This window comes from Pristis pectinata, chromosome 13, assembly GCF_009764475.1.
Source record: "Pristis pectinata isolate sPriPec2 chromosome 13, sPriPec2.1.pri, whole genome shotgun sequence".
In the NCBI taxonomy this organism is placed as follows: Eukaryota; Metazoa; Chordata; class Chondrichthyes; order Rhinopristiformes; family Pristidae; genus Pristis; species Pristis pectinata.
Window position 1 is genome coordinate 3,134,285 of NC_067417.1, and position 21,282 is coordinate 3,155,566.

General features: G+C 45.4%; 2 protein-coding genes across 2 annotated transcripts in view; one reads left to right on the top strand and one right to left on the bottom strand.

Annotated features, from left to right (window-relative positions):
* The window catches only part of terb1 (telomere repeat binding bouquet formation protein 1), a 112,826-nt gene extending 103,329 nt beyond the window's left edge, over nt 1–9,497 (top strand). The window contains exons 19-20 of the mRNA XM_052028679.1: nt 3,172–3,375; nt 7,024–9,497. Coding sequence (XP_051884639.1) covers nt 3,172–3,375; nt 7,024–7,044 — 225 coding nt within the window. The 3' untranslated portion in view covers nt 7,045–9,497. The remainder of the gene's footprint in view (nt 1–3,171; nt 3,376–7,023) is intronic.
* A 3,606-nt stretch (nt 9,498–13,103) lies between these two features.
* Nucleotides 13,104–20,823, bottom strand: si:dkey-56m19.5 (uncharacterized). Its single transcript, XM_052028430.1, has 2 exons — nt 20,660–20,823; nt 13,104–15,508 (listed from the first exon to the last, which is right to left on the bottom strand). Exons 1-2 carry the CDS (start codon nt 20,748–20,750, stop codon nt 13,584–13,586), a joined length of 2,016 nt encoding a protein of 671 aa, XP_051884390.1. The 5' UTR covers nt 20,751–20,823; the 3' UTR covers nt 13,104–13,583.
* Between the last annotated feature and the right edge of the window lie 459 nt (nt 20,824–21,282).

Consider the following 21,282-nt stretch of genomic DNA (forward strand, 5'->3'; position numbering starts at 1 on the left):
TCCCACACCACCAGGTTCAAGAACAGCTACTTCCCTTCAACTATTCGGTTCTTGAACCAACCTGCACAAACCTAATCACTACAGTTTAGCGACACTATGACCACTTTGATCACTTTGCACTAAAATGAACTTTTTTTGTTCTAATTATGTTCTTTCTGTAAAAAATTGTGTATAATTTATGTTTTCCTGTGAATGCTGCTTATCTGATGCTATGTACCTGTGATGCTGCTGCAAGTAAGTTTTTCATTGCACCTGTGCATACATGTTCTTGTGCAAATGGCAATAAACTCGACTTGACTTTGATCCAAATCAGATTTGGGTAAATAGTGAAATCTGCAGTAGCCCATTGACCAGTGGCTGGTTGCAGCACTGCTAAATCTCCCGCCATTTGGTAAGGCAGGATCCAGGAAGGCCCAGGATAGTATTGCCCTTCCTGACCTCTAATCTTCATGTATTTCTGATGGACAGACAGGTTGTGGATTCAGGTCCTACTCCAGAGACTTGGTTTCAAGGATCTAGGCGGACACAGCACAGTATTGGGAGATTGCAGCAATATCTCGAGGTGCTTTCTTTCAGATGAGACATTAAACTGAGACATTGTGCTTTCACATGACCATAAAAGATGCTATGGTACTATTTTTAATCAGAACAGGGGAATTGTACTCAGAATCTTGACAAATGTTTAGTTCACATTCAATGTTACTGAAAAACAGATTATCTTTTCATTATCTCTGTGATGTTTGTGATGGCTGAAATGCTTGAACTGGCTGTCACAGCAGTGACTACATTTCAAAAATGACTCATTGTCTGTACAGCACACTTGGATATTCTTTAAGGGGTGAGAAAGGTGTTCTCGAATCTAGGCTGAATATTCAGTTCTACATTCATTGGGGTCAACCTGTTTGATCAGCTCCTACCAATAGTAGTTAGAAATGGGATTAGATTTAATTTACTTCTTACCCCTTCTTCCTATCAAGCATCCACCTCCCTTCTGCTCAAACACCAATCGCAGGAGCGCCAATGAGCAACTAAGCTACGATTGCTGATTTGCCACATTTCATGTTTCAAACCTAAAGAAAGAGTTTACCTTTAAAAGAGGATCTCCTTACATCCTCAGTATGTACATAGTAAGTTGTCGTCGTCTTGGCTACCCTCGAGGTCGAGGGTGATGGTCTTCGTTCTGTTGATCTATTTATGGCTCTCAAGTGGCTTACGAGTCCAATCTTGGCTCTGAAAGTTCTTGCGCATTCAGGACAGGCAGTTCCAGATGGCAGATCGGGCTTTGGCTGTTGCTGCTCTCTTTCCATCTTCTTCTCTATTCTGCACATCTGTTGGCTTCAAAAGTTGCTGTTCCTTCTCGGATGATGGTTTGCCAGAGTTTCCTGTCCTTGGCATTGGTTTCCCAATTGTTGATGTCGATGTTACATTTCTTCATGTTGGCTTTTAAGACGTCTTTGAATCTCTTCTGTTGTCTGCCTCTTTTATGTTTGCCTACTTTAAACCGGGAGTAGAAGATTTGTTTCGGCAGTCGTTTGTCTTTCATCCGAACAACATGACCGCTCCATCTTAGTTGGTTCTTGATAACGTAGGCTTCAATGCTTGTTGTTGTCGCTTCTTGTGGCACGCTGATGTTGGTTCTTCTATCTTCCCAGCTGATATTAAAGATATTTTGAAGGCAGCGTTGATGGAACTTTTCAAGTGCCTTCAAGTGTCGTCGGTATGTTGTCCAAGTTTCTGATGCGTACAGGAGCGTTGGGATCACCACTGCTTTGTACACTAACATTTTAGTGTCTGTTCGGATGTCACGATCATGAAAGACTCTTGTTCGGAGACGTCCAAAAGCTGTTCCAGCGCACTTTAAGACGATGTTGGATCTACCATCTACAAAAGGAAAGGTGATCAATCTGAATGCGGAAACTATCGTGGAATTTCCCTGTTAGCAACAGCAGGAAAGATCCTCACCCGCATCATGAACAACCAGCTCAAGCCTTTAGCCGAGAAGATCCTTCCGGAGACACAAGCCAGTTTTAGACCTTCACGTGGAGCAATCGACATGATCTTCACAATGCGACAACTGCAAGAAAAATGTCGTGAACAACTTCAACCTTTGTACATGGCATTCATCGACCTCACCAAAGCCTTTGACTCGCTATCAAGGGAACTCCTACGGGATGTCCTATCCACCCATGGATGCCCTGAAAAGTACACTCGAATCCTGAGACTCCTCCACAATGGCATGCTTGCCACAGTCATGGTCAGCAACAGTAACTGTGAGCCTTCTCAAGTCAAATAAGGAGTAAAACAGGGATGTGTGATTGCCCTAGCTTTGTTCACCATCTTCATTACAACAATCATCCACATCATCAAGGACGATCTACCCCCAAGAATCGAAATTGTCTACAGAACAGATGGCAGACTTTTCAATCTTGCCCATCTCAAGTCCAAAAACAAGACATCCACAAATTCCCTCATCGAATTCCAATATGCAGACAACAACTGTGTTGCAGCTCTCTCAGAAAGCCACCTACAACAGATTCTGACTACCTTCAACCGTGCGTACACGAAACTTGGACTTACCATCATTACCTTCCAAGAAGACTCAGATCATCTACCAACTGTCACCAACTGAGACACATCGGATAGAACCATCAATTCAACTTGGTGAAACAACTCTGGAAAATGTGGACCACTTTCCATATCTTGGAAGTCACCTCTCCTCCAATGTCGACATAGTAAGTACATAGCAGCCAATGAATTATTCTGGAAGTGCATTTTCTAATACAAAATGGTAAGCATGACAACCGAGGCATGCACAATCTGAAATGAATCTTGCTCCAGATTTCCAGCACCTGTGGTCTCTCTTGTGTCTGTATCTGAAATGAAAGACCTGTTTGATGCTGAGCTAAAGACAACGTTCCGTTCCTCACTGAGTTATCCTGTAAATCCCTTAATGCCCTCTTCCTGCTGATAAAGACAGGTGGGACCAACGTCTAATCTGAATGACTGCACTTTCAACAATCTGATACTCCCTCAAAACAATAAAAACTGAACCTTTCTTTCCATCCATCTCAGCAACAGGACAGACTGTGTGGGACTGGACTGATTTCTGAGCATGCTGTTAATTGTTGGCATTGGTGGAGCAAACTAAATAATGTTCCTCTTTTGATGTAGCATTCAGACATATGTGAGTACACAGTGGGAATAAGGCAAACGAGGAAAAGAAGGCAGCGTAAGGATTTCACAGAGGAGGAAGTGGGCTACCTGCTAGATGGAGTGTTGAAAATGGGCTATCACTGGAATTCTATTCTTTGGTCATATCCATTCCAGAGAGGGCGAACCAATGTGGATCTAGCACACAAATATCGGAACTTACAGGTAGGGAAGAACCAGGATCTTGGGCTGCATGTAGAACCTTATATTTCTCAAGGTGGTTAATGAGACATTCCACACAAGTACTCTTCTGGGAATTTGGGCCAGCACATAGAACAGTACTGCACAGGAACAGGCCCTTTGGCCCATGATGGGAACTGGAGGAGTAGGTCAGAGGAAGAAGGGGATGGGGAAAAGTCAGATCTGACAGGTAGAGGAGGCTTTGAGGAAGGAGAAGCAGAGTACAGGCTATAAAAGTAGTAAGGTGGATGGGCTAAAGTGCATTTACTTAAATGCAAGAAGCATCAGGAATAAGGGAGATGAACTGAGAGCTTGGATAAATACATGGGACTACGATATTGTGGCTATCACAGAGACATGGCTGATATCAGGGCAAGAATGGATATTGAATATTCCTGGTTTTCAGTGTTTTCAAAGGGATGGTGGGGGGGGGAGAAGAGGAGGAAGGGTGGCGATACTGGTCAGGAACACTATTACAGAGGTAGAAAGGGTGGTTAATGTAGAAGGATCCTCTCTAGAGTCAATATGGGTGGAAGTTAGGAACAAGAAAGGAGCAGTTACTCTACTGGGAGTATTCTATAGGCCCCCTGGTAGCAGTAGGGATACTGAGGAGCAGATTGGAAGGCAGATTTTGGAAAGATGCAAAAATAACAGGGTTATTATCGTGGGAGACTTCAACTTCCCAAATATTGATTGTACCTGCTTAGTGCCAAAAGGTTTAGACAGGGCAGAGTTTGTTAAGTGTGTCCAGGACGGATTCCTGTCACAGTATGTTGACAGGCCGACTAGAGGGGATGCCACGTTAGATCTAGTTTTAGGTAATGAACCGGGTCAGGTGACAGATCTATCGGTGGGTGAGCATTTGGGGGACAGTGACCACTGCTCCATAACCTTTAGAATTGTCATGGACAGGGATAGGAGCAAAGAGGATGGGAAGATATTTAATTGGGGAAAGGTGAATTATGAGGCTATAAGGTGAGAACTTGAGAGTGTAAATTGGGATGACATTTTTGAAGGGAAGTGTACGATAGAGATGTGGTCGATGTTCAGGGATCTCTTGCAGGATCTTAGGGATAAATTAGTCCCGGTGAGGCAGAGAAAGAATGGCAGAGTGAAGGAACCATGGGTAATGAGAGAGGTGGAACAACTAGTTAGGAAGAAGAAGGCAGCATACATAAGGTGTAAGCAGCAAGGATCAGACAGGGCTCGTGAGGAATATAGAGTAGCAAGGAGGGAACTTAAGGGGCTGAGGAGAGCAAGAAGGGGACATGAAAAGGCTTTGGCGAGTAGGGTTAAGGAGAATCCCAAGGCTTTTTACTCATGTGTGAAGAGCAGAAGGATGGCTAGAGTAAAGGTGGGTCCGATTAAAGACGAAGGTGGGAAGCTGTGCCTGGAAGCTGTGGAAGTGGGTGAGGTTCTCAATGAATACTTCTCTTCAGTATTCACCAAGGAGAGGGGTCTTGATGACGCTGAGGACAGTGTTGGTAAGGGTAATGTTCTAGAGTATGTAGATATCAAGAGAGAGGATGTGTTGGAGCTGTTAGAAAATATTAGGGCAGATAAGTCCCCGGGGCCTGACAGAATATTCCCCAGGCTGCTTCGTGAGGCAAGGGAGGAGATTGCTGAACCGTTGGCTAGGATCTTTGTGTCCTCGTTGTCCACGGGGATGGTACTGGAGGATTGGAGGGTGGCGAATGTTGTCCCCTTGTTCAAAAAAGGTAGTAGGGATAGTCCAGGGAATTACAGACCAGTGAAGCCTTACGTCTGTGGTGGGTAAGCTGCTAGAAAGGATTCTAAGAGATAGGATCTATGATCATTTAGAGAATCATGGACTGATTAGGGACGCCAGCATTGATTTGTGAAGGGAAGATCTTGCCTCACTAGCCTGATAGGGTTCTTTGAGGAGGTGACCAGGAAGATTGATGAGGGTAGTGCAGTAGATGTGGTCTACATGGAGAAGCCTACCATGCGTTTGACAAGGTTCCGCATGGTAGGCTTCTTCGAAGGTCAGAGGCCAAGGGATCCAGGGAAGCTTGGCCGTGTGGATTCAGAATTGGCTTGCCTGTAGGAAGGTTGTGGTGGAAGGAGTGCATTTGGATTGGAGGGCTGTGACTAGTGGTGTCCCACAGGGATCGGTTCTGGGACCTCTACTTTTTGTGAAATTTATTAATGACTTAGATGAGGGGGGTGGAAGGGTGGGTTAGCAAGTTGCAGATGACACAAAGACCGGTGGTGTTGTGGATAGTGTGGAGGGCTGTCAAAGCTTATAGAGGGATATTGATAGGATGCAGAGCTGGGCTGACAAGTGGCAGATGGAGTTCAATCCGGAGAAGTGTGAGGTGGTACACTTTGAAAGGACAAACTCCAAGGCGGAGTACAAGGTAAATGGCAGGATTCTGGGCAGTGTAGAGGAGCAGAGGGATCTGGGGGTTCATATCCACAGATCACTGAAAGTTGCCTCACAGGTGGATAGGGTAGTTAAAAAAGGTTATGGGATGTTAGCTTTCAAAAGTCATGGGATCGAGTTTAAGAGCCGCGAAGTAATGATGCAGCTTTGCAAAACTCTGGTAAGACCACACTTAGAGTACTGTGTCCAGTTCTGGTCGCCTCATTATAGGAAGGATGTGGAGGCGTTGGAAAGGGTGCAGAGGAGATTTACCAGGATGCTGCCTGGATTAGAGAGTATGGATTATGAGGAGAGACTAAGGTAGCTAGGGCTTTACTCATTGGAGAGAAGGAGGATGAGGGGAGACATGATAGAGGTGTACAAAATATTAAGAGGAATAGATAGAGTGGACAGCCAGCGCCTCTTCCCCAGGGCACCAATGCTCAATACAAGAGGGCATGGCTTTAAGGTAATGGGTGGGAAGTTCAAGGGTGATGTCAGAGGGAGGTTTTTCACCCAGAGAGTGGTTGGTGCATGGAATGCGCTGCCTGGGGTGGTGGTGGAGGCTGATACGTTGGTCAAGTTCAAGGGATTGTTAGATAAGCATATGGAGGAATTTAAGATAGAGGGATATGTGGGAGGAAGGGGTTAGATAGTCTTAGGAGTGGTTTGAAGGGCGACACAACATGATGGGCCGAAGGGCCTGTATTGTTCTATGGTTCTATGGTCCTATGTCTGCGCCGACCATGATGTCATCCCATCTACCTGCACATGGTCCATGTCCCTCCATTCCCTGCCTGTCCACATGCCTGTCTAAATGCCTCTTAAACGTTGCTGTTGTATCTGCTTCCACCACCTCCCCTGGCAGCGTGTTCCAGGCACCCACCATTCTCCGTGTAAAGAACTTGCCTCGCAATCTCCTTTAAACTTTCCCCCTCTCACCTTAAAGCTAAGCGCTCCAGTCTTTGACATTTGCACACTGGGAAAAATACTCTGTCTAAGAAATGTTCATAATCTTAAAATAAGTTTGCTAAGAGTGAAGATATTAAAGGAAGAGAGAAAATGGAATTAAGTTCAGGTACATTTTGTTATAACTTATGTGTCAGTTATGATGAAGGGTCATTAACCTAAAACATTAATATTTTCTTTCTCCATGGATGCTGTCTGATCTACTGAGTATTTCCAAGATTTTGTTTAATTTCTGCAATATTTTTTCGATCTATATGTAATTGGGTTTTATTTTTCAGAAAAGAAATTTGAACAATTAAAGATCCAGAAGCCAAGATTGCTCAATGGAATTGTGCTGACCTCAATCGTCATTTTAAGTTGGAGCAGAAACTTGATTCAGAAGAGTATTCTCAATTGGTGTGTTACCATATATATCTGCAAGGAAGCAAGTTCCACTAAGACTTAGCTGCTGTAATTATCCTGAACAGCTGGGTAAACCTCACTATTATATTGCATTACATATGTATACTCTAACATTGAGTACAGATTGCATTAGAGGTGTTATGGTTAACCCCAGAGTTCCAAACTAAAACATTCCATTCTCCCTCCCCATTAGTCAGTGATTTATGTCGGAAAAGGCATTAGCCATCTGCCAAGAACCAAGTCAAACTGGGCTAGGACACCATCAACATTTGCAATCTAGACTCACAGAGGAAGAATAAATTCTTGGGTGCAGTAATAAAGGACATCTCCAGGAAGAGTCAAACCTTTGCAGTTTAACTACCATGCCGTGACAGAATGACATACATCATATTCATCTGTTCAGAATCTACTCAAGTTACATTAGTCACAGAATAATTTTGTGGGTTGATTAATGTCCCTGGTACTGGTCTACAATGTTACTTTGTCATATCCTCAGCTGCTTGATAACACTGAGTAATTCTACATATGCTTTAATCACAGTGCTAACCCTAATGTTCTCAGAAACAGCAACTGCTTGAAGATTAGGTGTGTGTCTAAAACATTTCTGCTTTAGCCCATTGGTGTGAAGTTTACTGAGGCTCGATTCCATTAACTGGGTACAAAATCAGAAAATTCTTACACAGTGAGAATTGTTCACTCTGCAGCCAAAGTGCCGTGCGTAACCTCAAGCCCTACCCATCCAGATTTAAACACCCAGACAGCTGAATGAACTAGCTGAGCTTTTGCTGTTTATATTGTAGTTAGAAGGGGGTTGGGTTGTTCTTGTTCTCATGAATAAATCTTAATGCTATGAAGCAGCAATATCATCTGCATCCTAGATTGATTTAACATTGACTTAAAATTTAAGGTGGCCTCATTATCTCCAATAGTAGGCCAAGAGATAGAAAACATGCTTACTCCTATTTTGAAGTTAACACTTTAAGTTATAAATTCATATATCACCAACTATTGTTTCTAAATACATTTCATTCAATCGGTGCTATGTGCATTGTTGCATTTGGATTCAATGGAGCATCCAACCTGCAAGATGGAGGTAAATGGAAGGAATTATTAATTACAAATGCCGGTGTACCAGATAACATTACATTTGCCTGCACCATATCTCTCAATATTATCTTATAGTTTCTAGTTAAATATATTCAGGAATATCATAGCTTATCCTCCCTTCCCCTCCTTGAATTCTTTCCACCTATCATCAGTTACCTGGCAGAATTCAGAGAATCATGGTGTGAGGAACCATTAAATACAGTATCACCATCCCATTCATTCTTGAATGACAATACATAGAAATAGCAATAAATCCAATCCATTGTGCAACATTTCTTGTGCAAGAATTGAATGTGTATGCAATTCACACTCCTTTCAGTTGAACTGCAGAAGAAAAAAATGATCAGTTCTCATGGTTTATTGAGTTCTAACTAAAGTCTATATGGATCATACAGTCATTTGATCTGGGAAGTATTGCCAGATTGCTAATGGAAAATGAACTGTGGAATATAGATTTCAGTACAGTACATGCCATGTCACAGCGGGGAGCTGAAGGTGAGGTGAAACTTTATCTCTTCTGGTTGGAATCTGGAACACAGTGCCTGAATGGGTGGTGGAGGCAGCTACTCCCACAATATTTAAGTATCTAAATGAACACTTGAATCACCAAGACGTAGGTTACAGACGGAGCACTGGCAAATGGGATTAGTAGAGATGGGTACTTGATGGTTGGCGTAGACGTGGTGGGCCAAAGGACCCATTTCTGACTTGTATGATTCTATGTCCTCAAACTCTAGTTGGTATATTTTGTGCACATACACATGAAAATCTATGCTTTTGGTAAATGTCTTACTAAATAGTGAGAGGAACATTGTGACAGACTGACCATGTTTTGCTTGTACAAAAGCCAAGGAACACACTGCTTTTCAATAAGGTTGGGGGCTTCGAGGACATTTCTATCCAAGTTCTAATCAATATTTATCCCTTAATATCATATCAAAATGTTTATCTGTGCACGATCACCTTTTTCTTTTGTGGGACCTCACTGTTCAGAGATTAAGGGCATTTCATATATTACATCCCTGATGGCAACATGAAGAGGTCACATCCTGGGTGGTGAGGGTCCTTGATGTTGGATGCCACTATCTTGAGGCACCACCTCTTGAAGATGTTCTCGGTGGCAGGGAGGGTTGTGCGTGTGATGGAGCTGGCTGAGTCTATAACCCTCTACAGCCTCTTTCAGTCCTGCACATTGGAAGCCCCATACCAGGTTTGCACCATTTCTTTTTGTAACTTACAGTAATTTTTATTTATGTCCTACACTGTACTGCTGCTGTAAAACAACAAAGTTCACAACATGATAGTGCCAATAAACCTGGCTGTGATTACTGGAGTGACTGTAAAGCACTTTGAAACAACTCAAGTCTGAAAGACTTTAGAAATGCAGGTTTTTCCATTATTTTCATGCTGAGAACATAACAGTCCGGAAACAGAAGCTCCAATCCTGCAACAGGAACCATGCGCGATTAAAGCAGCCATTGGAAGTGGCACCTTATCAAGGATGTTATGCTTCAGATAAGATTTTGGATGTTCATCCCTCAGCCAAGACCATCCTGCTGTTAAGTGATGGGAGGAACATATGTGGGATGTTTGTGTGCAGAAGGCATTCCATATTTACTGCTACTTCAAACAGAGCTTAAAGTAACTGACTGCATGACAAAAGAGCCATCACAGAGCAGCACTAAAATACTGTGGATGGTCTTAGCTGAGGGCTTTCTCCTTATTGTGTCCATTAAATATTTGTACAACTTCCAATGGAGAAATTAGGCACATAGTTTAACTTCCCCAAATACTTTATCAATATTCCTCCCACATTTGTAATAGGACAACTCATTCCATTGCTATTTGTAAACTCTTTATTTGGCCTGTGCTCCAAAATTAGAGCAAACCAGGCCACACAACCCAACAGATTTAGCTTACTGCTTATGCTGCAGAGCCTCCACCTGCCTCGATGTATCCGGCATCTTTCTCCCCATCCACTAACCTAGATTCCCCATAGATGTAAGTGTGCTGTTTATCTCAACTATGACCCAGGGTGTATAGCATAATGCTACTCAAATTTGAAGGCCCACTGTCTTGTCTACTCTATCCTACCCATATAATTGAACGTGTCTTTTTTCCCTTTGTAGATAGCCCCAAGTGGTTAGGAACAGAACTAAGTAGCCTAGTCTCACCATTATCTTTGAACTTGCTCTGCCATTCAATATGATCATGACTGTTCTATCTCCCCATACTTCCTGATGCCTTTTGTCCACAAGTTTATTTTAACCATATTCAGTGACTTAACTACCACCTACTGTGGTGGTGAATTCCATCTCAGCCCTAAATGTCTTAACCTTTATCCTGAGACCATGATCCCTGGTTCTAATCCTGCAGCCAAGGGAAATCCTCCTTGCAAACAACCTGCTGAGCCATATTGGCATTTGTAGGAAAGTTCATCCCTGTATCAGTTTTTTTGTTGGGGGGGGGGGGGGAGGGGTGAGGAGTACATGTACTAAGATTCTGCAGTGATAAACGAACATTTTGGGACTCACTTGGCCTTGCAGGCATATTACAGAATGGTGGAGCTGGCTTGATCTGATTATAATCTCAACACTGCAGTCCCACCTTACCCCTGTTCATCTTTTACCTAAAGGACGTTCTTTGCATTGCATTCCAAAGGCTGCTGCTTCTGCTCTGAGAAAGGGTTCCAAAAAAAATCACCCCCATAAAAATTACCTCGTGCATTTTTAAATGGACAACCCTTTATTTTAAGATGACCTAGCTCTAGATTACGCGAGGAAACATCCCCAAGGAGTCCACTCTGTCAGGATCTTATTTCGATTATTCCTTCTCAAACTCTAGTGGATACAAACCTAGTCTGTCCAACTGTTGAGACAAACCATACATTTTAAAATGATTAACTGCATTCAATGCATTAATTAGATAGTCTCCCCACCCCTTCAGTGAATGTGTCACACCAGAGGGCTTCGCTTTAAAGAGGGGGTGGGGGGGGGGGGTCTAAAAATTTATCAAGTTTTTCCTAAAAAACCTGCAAGTAGTAGGTGCCTGGAACACTGCCAGGGGTGTTGGAAGCAGATACAACAGCAATGTTTAAGCAGCATTTAGATAGACACATGAACACATAGGGAATGGAGGCATACAAACCATGTGTAGGCAGGTGGTATTAGTTTAAATTGGCATCCTGATCAGCACAGACATGGGGCCTGTTGTGTTCTATTGTATTAAGACTAGACTATCACAGTACTCCAGATGTAGTCTCACATTTGACATAACAGAAGTGCAAGGGAGGTTGTATTGTATTCCTTATAGTTGTAGCCCCCACCCTAATTACTTGCTGTACCTACTTGCTTTCTGCCAATCATGTTGCAAGCCACCCAGATCCCATCTCAAGTGTTCCCCCCAACCAGATCCCATCTCACAAATGTTCCCCCCCCCCAAATCCCTTTCCTCTCCTCCACCCCCCCCCCCTCCCCATATACATGTCAAACAAATTTTTGCCTATTCAGTGTGTACCCCTTTGTTACCACAGGTCCTCTTTACACTTTCCTGTCAAACTCAGACTTAGTGATCATATCTTTGCTGCCTTCTGGTCACAAGTCAAGGTCCAGCACTGATCCCTTCTCATAAGAGATCTTTCCAAACAGAAAGACTACTTTTTGCCTATTGCCCAAAGTTTTCTATCCAAGCACTTGCCTCCCACACTGAGCTTTGATTTTTTTCTGTGATTTCTACCTTCAGGCAGTGCCTTAAAGATGGAAATCAGAGTATGTCTACTATACCATTTAATCCACAGCATTTTAACTCTCATAACTTGGTTGAACTGACTGCCACAAAAATCTCATCAACTTCTGACCTTGTTATTCTACTTACCCTACTACACCTTTAACATTGTCCTTGTGTCAGGTGTTAAGCTAACTGCTCTATTTACTTACCAAGTTACATTTGCTATCTTCCCCCCTCCAAATCCAAACACTTTCCCCAGTGTCAGGAATTTTAGACAATTTAAAAATTCTAACATCTTTGATTGGTGCAGTCCATCAGGACCCAGATTTGTCACAGCAACATTTTATTCTGTAATGTTTGGATTTGCCCTACCCCCCTAACATCATCCAGTTCAACCTCTTGCATCCAGTAGTGACAGCTGATGTCGATTCAGCTGCCATCTCCTGTATTCAGTTCCCCAGATTTACTTTAGGATCAGTGCTCATTGTGAATGATCTATAAACTTGACATTTTTAAAGTATCCTTGTACTTTAAACCAGATTTTGCAACTGCTTAAAATGCATGATAATTAAAGGTTCCCTTGGCACTCTAGTTCCTATTGGCATGTGCTTTGAAGGGAGTAGAGTTTGGAATTCATGCTTGGAAGAGGGATTAGAGACAACCCAGTTCACATTTGGTACTTGTAAATTTATAGTACTTGTGCATGTCCAAGATCCTGGACTAAAATCTGTGAAGTACAAGCCTTGATGAGTTCCTCAGCTGGTATAGTCATGTACTGGGTGGTCTGCACTGGAATCAGATTCCAAAACTTAATTCTAAAATTACTTCTCCAGAAAACAATGTAAACTACCATCTGGTATTCCAGGCAAAGCGGGAATTCAAATCAGTCCCTAATTGGATGGGATTATACAGATAGGCCCATTCTTATTTTCATTGGTGACTCTGATAAGGAGCCCACCAAAAATCCCTTCCAACTATAGGAGCCTCACCGCCATCACACTGAAATCAGTTATTTTATTGCATTGCTTCAAATGGAACTTGCATCAGGACAAGTGATTTTTGGGTTGAATTAGCTAGTACCATGAAGCCAAGCTTCTTTCAAATAAAAAGCATTAAACCAAACTAGGATAAGTATGACATTTTATTAAGTTTTAAAAACCCTCATTATCCAATTAGTAACTGACCTCAAAGCATATTATGCAAATTGAAGACTAAATTTAGAAGACTTAAATTAGAGTTCAAGTGTTCTGAACAAACCTTTTAGATTTACATGCTTTTTAAAAGTGTACTAATACCCAACATCTTGCATATTGAAAGCTATGGCATAAGGCAGAGTCTCAGTTTCAGTCTTCCAGTGTTTTTTGGTGCATTCTTCAAGTAAAATAAACCTCAGTGGAAGATTGTGGAACTAATCAAGATTGTTCACAAACTGCAAGTTGAATCACTATCCTGCTTGCAGCACAAGCTTGGAGTTTCCTTCTCAAATCAAACTCAGGCACTAGCTGGTTTGAACAAGTCCAAAATCCAACCAATCTTCCACCTCCTGCAAAATTTATTCTGGATCTTTAACCTCATCTTCATAAGCCTCTGCTTCCAACTGGAATCATTCAACATTCACATCTAGTGGTCCTGAATTGAGAGTTTGGTTATCCAGTGCAAGACAGGATTCCTCTGCAGGAAGATTTTCAATCACTTGTTCAGTGGTGTTACTTATGATTGGTTCCGAGCTGCTAGCTTGGAGATCCTCTTCAACTTCTGCAGTTGTAATTTGGCCAATTACTTCCACTTTGCTCTGGTTTCTCAATTCACCATCTGGAGTGGTCCCATTTGTAACAGAAGACTCTGGATGGTTGTCATCTTCAGTTTTGCTGGTGATGGATTCAGTTGGTTTTCCAGCATCTACAAAAGCTGTAGAGTTCTCTGTGGAACTAGTTTCTTCAGTGTTTACTTTTGCCAAAACCTCTTCAATAGGACCTGAACTTCCACATTCAGGTGCAGGATCTCCTGAAGTTTCCAGTTTCACGATTTCTTGATCTGAAGACTTGTGCATTTCTAGTCCTACTTCAGCTGAACGCAGTGTTGATTGATTCTCATCCAGCACTTCATTTGGTGGTTGTGGATCAGTATTAGTATCCAGAGCAATGGTTTCATCCACAGGAGCTGGCTGTGTATCATCCTTCTCTTCTTCCTCTTGTAAACCTTCACCATACACAGTGAGTTTAATATCTGGTATTAGTTCAGAATTAGTCTTGAGGAGGGATATTTCTTCTATGCTATCTTGGCAGCCAATCAGTTCCACAGTCTGCTCATGGCTGGTTTCAGTCAATTTTTCTATGCTTGGACAAGTATTCTCTGGGACAGATTCTGCAGCAACTAGATCCACTTGGACTGTATCTGTCACACTGCAAGAGTCTACAGATGCATTTCCAGATCCCTCCAGTGATTGGCTGTGATCTTCAGTTTCAGCAGCATTACTACTCCCACAGGCAGAGTTATCCTGTACACAGTCAGATGGCTCTCCAGAATCAGGTGTTACTTGGGTAGTGGAATGAAGAGGTTCACCAACTACTCCCTGGGCTTCATCTTTAGTGTCGGGTTCAGTCACATCCTTCTCCAGATCTGCACACAAGGCCACTTCATTCTTCAACACAACATCAATAGGTGTCTCTTCTATTATTGCTGCCAATTTTGGTTCTTCATCTTCCTTAGAGAAGTCACATTTAACTGGAGATTCAGACCGTGTCTCCTGGACAGATGTTTCTATTTCTTTCAGAGTGGGTTGCAGAGGTGCCTCATGACTGACAGGCAAAGACATTGCAGCATGGAGTGTTTCTCCGGAAACTCCTTCAAGAATTTTGCCAGGATCCACTTGAACATTTAGGTTTCCACAGGGGTATACTTCTAGTTGTTCATCAAGATTTGTTACAGTTTGGTCACCCAAGCTAGATTTCTCAGGTGAAGGGTCTTCAGGGATTTCAGGTACACTTTTTCCTGTGTCCAAATCTGATTTTAGAGTTTCCCCATTGGAGCCATTTTCTGGCACTTCCTTGGTTTGTGGTTCACTTGGCACTGCCACATCTGGAACTTCAGCAGCCGAGCCAATCTCTGGGATAGCACTGGATTGCACACCAGCCTCTGGTAATGGGCACTGTTCTGCCTGGTCAGGCAATTGCTTTGCTGCTTCTACCAAACCAGCAGAGATTACATTCTCTTGCATTTGAGAACCATGAGGAAGCTCAGTGGAGGTACTCACTACTGCCACGTTATTTATTTCTGCAGTTTCCACATCCACCGTCACCAAAGCAGTTTCTCTCTCTCCAGGTCTTTCATCTGCCTGTTTGGGAGCTTCACTTGCTGGCTGTTGTTCACCAATTGTCTTGAATTGATCCTTAGAAGAAACTTTGTTCTCAGGCTCAATTTGTTTCACTTCAGGATTTTCAGTGGACTCTGCAGCAGTTCTGTTCTCTTTTGGCTCACTCACATTGTAGCCTCTCCGCTTTCTGCCAAGCCTGCCACCCATGCTGTTAACTGCAAATGGAGAGATTGAGATTAAGCTAAGTGGTAATGAATGGGCAAGTTTAAACAAATAAAGTACTGCACACAAGAAATAGTTTTCATCCAGAGCAAACAAGAGATTAGAGTGTTAACATTTGGAAACTCAAATTGGCCCCAATACCTTCAGTAGTCCCAAATTACCCATTGTATTCCAACTCCAGCAGTTAACAGACAGCTTTAACTGAAATCTGCAATATTTCTCCCACCCAGGTGGTGGTAGGGTTGAAAACAGACTCCCGTTCTGGCACTCATTTTACAGCAGTTTTAAATTCATGTCCTGCCCTCACCTACCATTGTTCTCATTGTGAAACCCCGCTACCCAGCTTAACATTTAGAATGAAACATCACCTGCTCAAAATGCTCCTTCACCCCACAGATATTGTCTGACCCAAGCGTTCTAGTGCTATTATTTCACATCTAGCACCTCGAGCATTCTAGACCCATTCAACTGATCACCAGTCTATGCTTGTGCAAAGTGTCAACATGATAGGAATCAGAGTCAGTTGTACAGCACAGAAAACAGGCCCTTCAGCCCAATTTGTCTATGCCAACTAAGTTGCCTACCCAAGCTAATCCCATTTGCCCATACCCCTACAAATCATTCCCATCTATGAACTTGTCCAAATTCCTTTTAATCATTGCAATTGTACCTGCCTCTACCATCCCCATATACCCACCACCCTGTGTGGAAAAACTGGCACCTCCAGCCTCTTTAAATCTTTCACCTCAAATCTATACCCCCTAGTTTTAGACTCTGGGAAAAAGACTGACTAATCACCTTATCTCTGCCATTATTATGTACAAGATCACCCCTCAGCCTCCTACACTCCAGAGAAAAAAGCCCCACCTATCCAGTCTCATGTAATTGAAGCCCTCCAGTCCCAGTAATTTCCGAGAATCTTTTCTGCACCCTTTCTAGCTTAAAGACATCATCCCTATAGACAGGCAACCAGAACTGCACAATATTCCATGTGGTCTTACCAATGTCTATAATATCCTCTACAGTTGTTGCAATCATGCTCGCTACCTAGTCACAGGTTATAACACTATTCCTATTATAGTGACTAGACAGCCAATTTTCCCCCTAAAGAAATCTATAGAATCAGACCTCAATATCCATTCAGAAGCCTTGATCACAAGCTTATCCATTCAAAAGCATTAACAGAGAGCAAGAAAATTGTCAAGCAATATCTCCACACACCCAAGCTAATTTCAACAGGATTGTTGAGAAACTGATCCAATGTTCTGTTCTAACAAACCATAGCCCAAGCAGGGGTAATTAGGCAGTTAAGAGTTAAGAATGAAGTATATAGTTTTAAGCAACTTCACTTATTGGAAACTTCATGGGGGGGAGTATCTAGAAAAGTGACAAGGCAAAAAGCAGATGGCTTCTAAAAATGTATCCAAGTGGGCATTCAGTCTGCAAAGCAACTATCCCCATCCCGAGGGGGATAGCAGTTAATCCTGAACTCCAGCTGGCAAAGGGGTATCCAAAACTCTACAAAGTCAAAACAGATGGACAAAAGAAAAAGCCATGCTAAGTGGACACCCAACATAGTAACTGCAAGAATTCTAATGAAGGGTAAAGGCTGCTTTTAATTCACTAATCACTGCCCCTCTTCAAACTATGAATCAGGGTTTGACAAATTATTGATCCACATTAAATAATCCTTCTCAATACAATGGGAGCTCAACTGCTACCAACTGAAGTGGAGTCTGTATGACTTCAATAAATCATCAGGCAGGGATTCTCCAATCTTCCAGCAAATGGATACAATCCAAGCCATGCCAAGCTCAACTAATATTAGTGAGCAGCACAACTAGAGTTGACCAACTCCAAAATTCTATATTAGGGAACATGGTTACTGACTGATTTCAGAAGAGTCAAACACCACCTACAAGAGTTCCTACCCAACATCAAATCTTATTGGGAGCAAGACTAGGTTGACACTAATAACCATGTTATGAATTAAGCAAGCTGGTTCAATTCATTGATTTGCACTAGTTTGCTTCAGACCTTGCACTTTTGCTCAAGGCGTAATTATTAACCAAGGCAATGCAAATTTTATTGTAACCATCAAATTTAAATATCACAGGGTGCACCAACTCTGCACCCAAGCCAGAATATTCAATTTTACTTTGCAATCAATGCAAGTAGGTGCGTTAGTACATAGATAATAGGCCATTGAGTATGCCTCATGATCATCTCAGTAATAGTCCTGCTCTCCCCACACGGTGATGCCCTGTCTCTAGAAGGCTCTCCCTGAACATTAAGCAACCTGATCTTCACCTTCTGTGGTAGTGACGTCTACAGATTCACCACTCTTAAAATCCCAATAGCCTCACCCTGCAAACCAATGCTGGCCCCAACCCTTCATTCCAGACTTCCCAGCCAGGATAAACATCCTTCCATATCCCACCAACCTCATTTAAACTCAATGAATAGAGGCCGAGTCACCCCAAACTTTACTCAAAGGACTGACCTGCCGTCTCAGGAAGCAGTTTGGTGAACCTTTGTTGTACCACCTCTGGAAGGTACATCCTTGGTTGTCCCACCAAGGCCCTGTGTAACTCTGACAAGACATTGCTCCTTCATACAACAGAATAAGGAGCTTGCCATTCACACTGGAAATGAAGGTCAACATTCCATTTGGTTTACCCACGTTACACCTGCATGTTTGCTTTCAGTGACTGGTGTTCAAGGTCACCAGATCTCTCTGTACATTAACATTTCCTAATCTAACGCCACTTATTTACCTTGCATTTGTTCTCTACTGAGAGAGATGAGATACATCTTTATTAGTCACACGTACATCGAAACACACAGTGAAATGCATCTTTTGCGTAGAGTGTTCTGGGGGCACCCGGAGGAAACACCTGCCGCAGGTTTAAGCCCCATTCCAACCCAAGCAAAGAAGTTGCATTATTAAAAAGACACCATCATTCGAGCATGGTGGAGCTCAGCTGTAAAGATTCCATTCAGTAGAGCAGTTGCTTCCCAGTGATCTTGGGATGTTTAAGAATTACGGATGCAGGTGGGCAAAGTGGTCAGCATGGAAAAGATGGGCTGAAGCACCCATTTCTGTGCTGGACTGTGGTGACTCTACGAATTCAGCAAACTTAGTGCCCTGTTCATCCTTACTGTCAGCAAAGCTGGCTTCACAGTGGGAACATTTAGTTTTAAAGCTTGCTGAACTGGGCCAGTGTTATTTGTGATAACACAGGTTCAATTCCGGTCGCTGTCTGTAAGGAGTTTGTACGGTCTCCCCGTGTCTGCGTGGGTTTCCTCCGGGTGCTCCGGTTTCTTCCCACATTCCAAAGACGTACAGGTTAGGAGGTTGTGGGCATGCTATGTTGGCACCGGAAGCGTGGCGACACTTGCGGGCTGCCCCCAGAACACTCGACGCAAATGATGCATTTCACTGTTTTGATGTACATGTGAATTATAAAGATACCTTGTCTTACTACTGTTGCTTAAATTTACATATTCTTCCATGCTAAGCTAAGACCATGGACAATCCCACATTCTACAGACAGACAGCAATCTCAAAGCAAGTTGTAAAAAAAAAACCTGGATGAACTCAGGTCATGCAGCTTCTACAAGGGAAAGAAACTGTTGATGTCACAGGTCAGGTCAAGACATCAGGACTGGGGCTTGAGAGGGAAGATAGCTGGTGTAAAGATCGGGGGCGAGACCCACAGATGCTGCTCGACCCGCTGAGTTCCTCCAGCAGATTGTGTGTTGCTCCAGACTCCAGCGTCTGCAGTCTCTGGTGTCAAACGCAGTTGTGCCTTGCCCAAGACTCAGGTTTACTTCTGCAGAGACACCGCCCAGATCAGATACTCGCCAGGACTTCGCCGCTCTACCCTCGGTTCCCAGTCTATGGGCGTCCGAACCCCGACAGGGTCTGCAACGAGCGGAGGGAGCGCCCAGAGGAGGCGGCTCCCAGCGGCCGCGTTGGGACAAAAGTTGCCCCACACGAGGTGCAGCAACCGGCTTGGGGGTGGCCGAGAGGCGGATCGTTCCCCGAGTCTGCAGACACCGGGAGCAACGGGACACCGGCGGCGGGGCTGCCGGTGCGGGTCCCGACCCGGGGCGTTAGAACCATCGACAAACCCACCGGTTGCATCCGACGCCCGTCTGGCGACCGACCGGGACGGAGAGCCGCCCCGCCGGGGAACCGACTGACCCGGGGGAACGGAATTAACACCCTGTCCCCATCCCTGAGAGCGGGGGGGGGGGGGGGGGGGGGAAGAAGAGCCGGGCGCAACCCCCTCCCAAGAACCAGCCCCACACCCCGGGCTGGGCGACCCCTCGGGACGGGACGGGGGGGAAGGGGGCGGAATATTCCAGGGGTCGGGGGGATCTCCCGGCCAGCGGCGGGGAATGTGGAACAATCCCGCCCGGTCTGACCCGACAGCCGCTCCCGGGGGGGGGGGGGGGGAAGCAGCCTCGCCGACCACCACCCCCAGTGTCCAGCAGACGGAGGGGAGGGGAGGGGAGGTCCCACCTGGGACAGAGGTTCCGTCCCCCGCAGCCCGAACACCGGGCGGCAGCCGGGCGCCGCTTCCAGGGAGGGGCGGGGGGGGGGGGAGAAGAGGGGGTCTCCTGGGGGGGGGTGAAAAGAGGGAACAAAGGCGTCCGTGAGCCGCGGGACGGGACGGTAGTCCCGGGACATTTCCCCGGCGCCGGGCGGCTCAACGTCCCCGGGGCTCCCGACCGGGATGGCGAGGGTGGGGGCGGCTTCAACCGGAGGGATGGGGGGGGGGGGGGGGGAGAGAAAGAGCACGGCTCCGGGGAGGGAGGGGGAACGCGTCTTCCCAACCGGTGCAAAGTGTGGGGCGGGACGGAGTTGACGGTACGGGTGTAGTTGGGAAAGTTGAGGGGGGGGGAGAGAAAAGTGTGGGGGTTAAACCCCGCGGGAGGGGGGGGTTACACCCCGCGGGAGGGGTCCCGGTCACTCGGAGGCAGCACATGGTGAACAAAGAGCCGGTCTCTGCTCTCCCCCCCCCCACAACAACGGGCGCCGTTCCCCCCCACACAGGGGTCACTGCGGGGGATTCGCCCCCTCCCCACAACTGAAGGGGGGGGGGGGTGGAGGAGAAATCCCGGGGCAAACCTACCCTCCTGCTCCGGGTCCCGTCGGCAGCAACACAGCGAACTGGTCCGGTCTCCGAGCCGGCGCGGCAGCGACTGAGCGCCGGGGCGGGACATCAGGCGGTTCCCGGACCGCAGACTCGGCTCCCTCCCCCCGCCGCCCCTCCCACGTTTATCCCCACCCCCTCCTCGCCCCATTCATTCGCTCTCCTCCCCTCATTGTCCTGTGGCTCATCTTCGGTCCCTCCCCACGCAACAGCCGGCTTCAAACTGCACAAAGTGATTCAGTTGCCTTGTATTAAACATGAGAAGGAACTTTCCTCTGTGAGAATAGTTCCCCCGACACGGTCAGAGAACCCCCCTCCCCCCCTCCTTATCTCCCTCCTCCCTCCCCCCTCCTCCCTCCCTCCTCCCCCCCTCCCCTCTCCTCTCCCTCCCCCTCCCCTCCCCTCCCCTCCTCCCCCTCCCCTCCCCTCCCCTCCTCCCCCCCTCCCCTCCCTCCTCCCCCCCTCCCCTCTCCTCTCCCTCCCCTCCCCTCCCCTCCCTTCCCCTCCCCTCCCCTCCTCCCCCTCTCCCTCCCCTCCCCTCCCCTTCCCCCTCCCCTCCCCTCTCCCTCCCTCCCCTCCCCTCCCTCCCCCTCCCCTCCCCT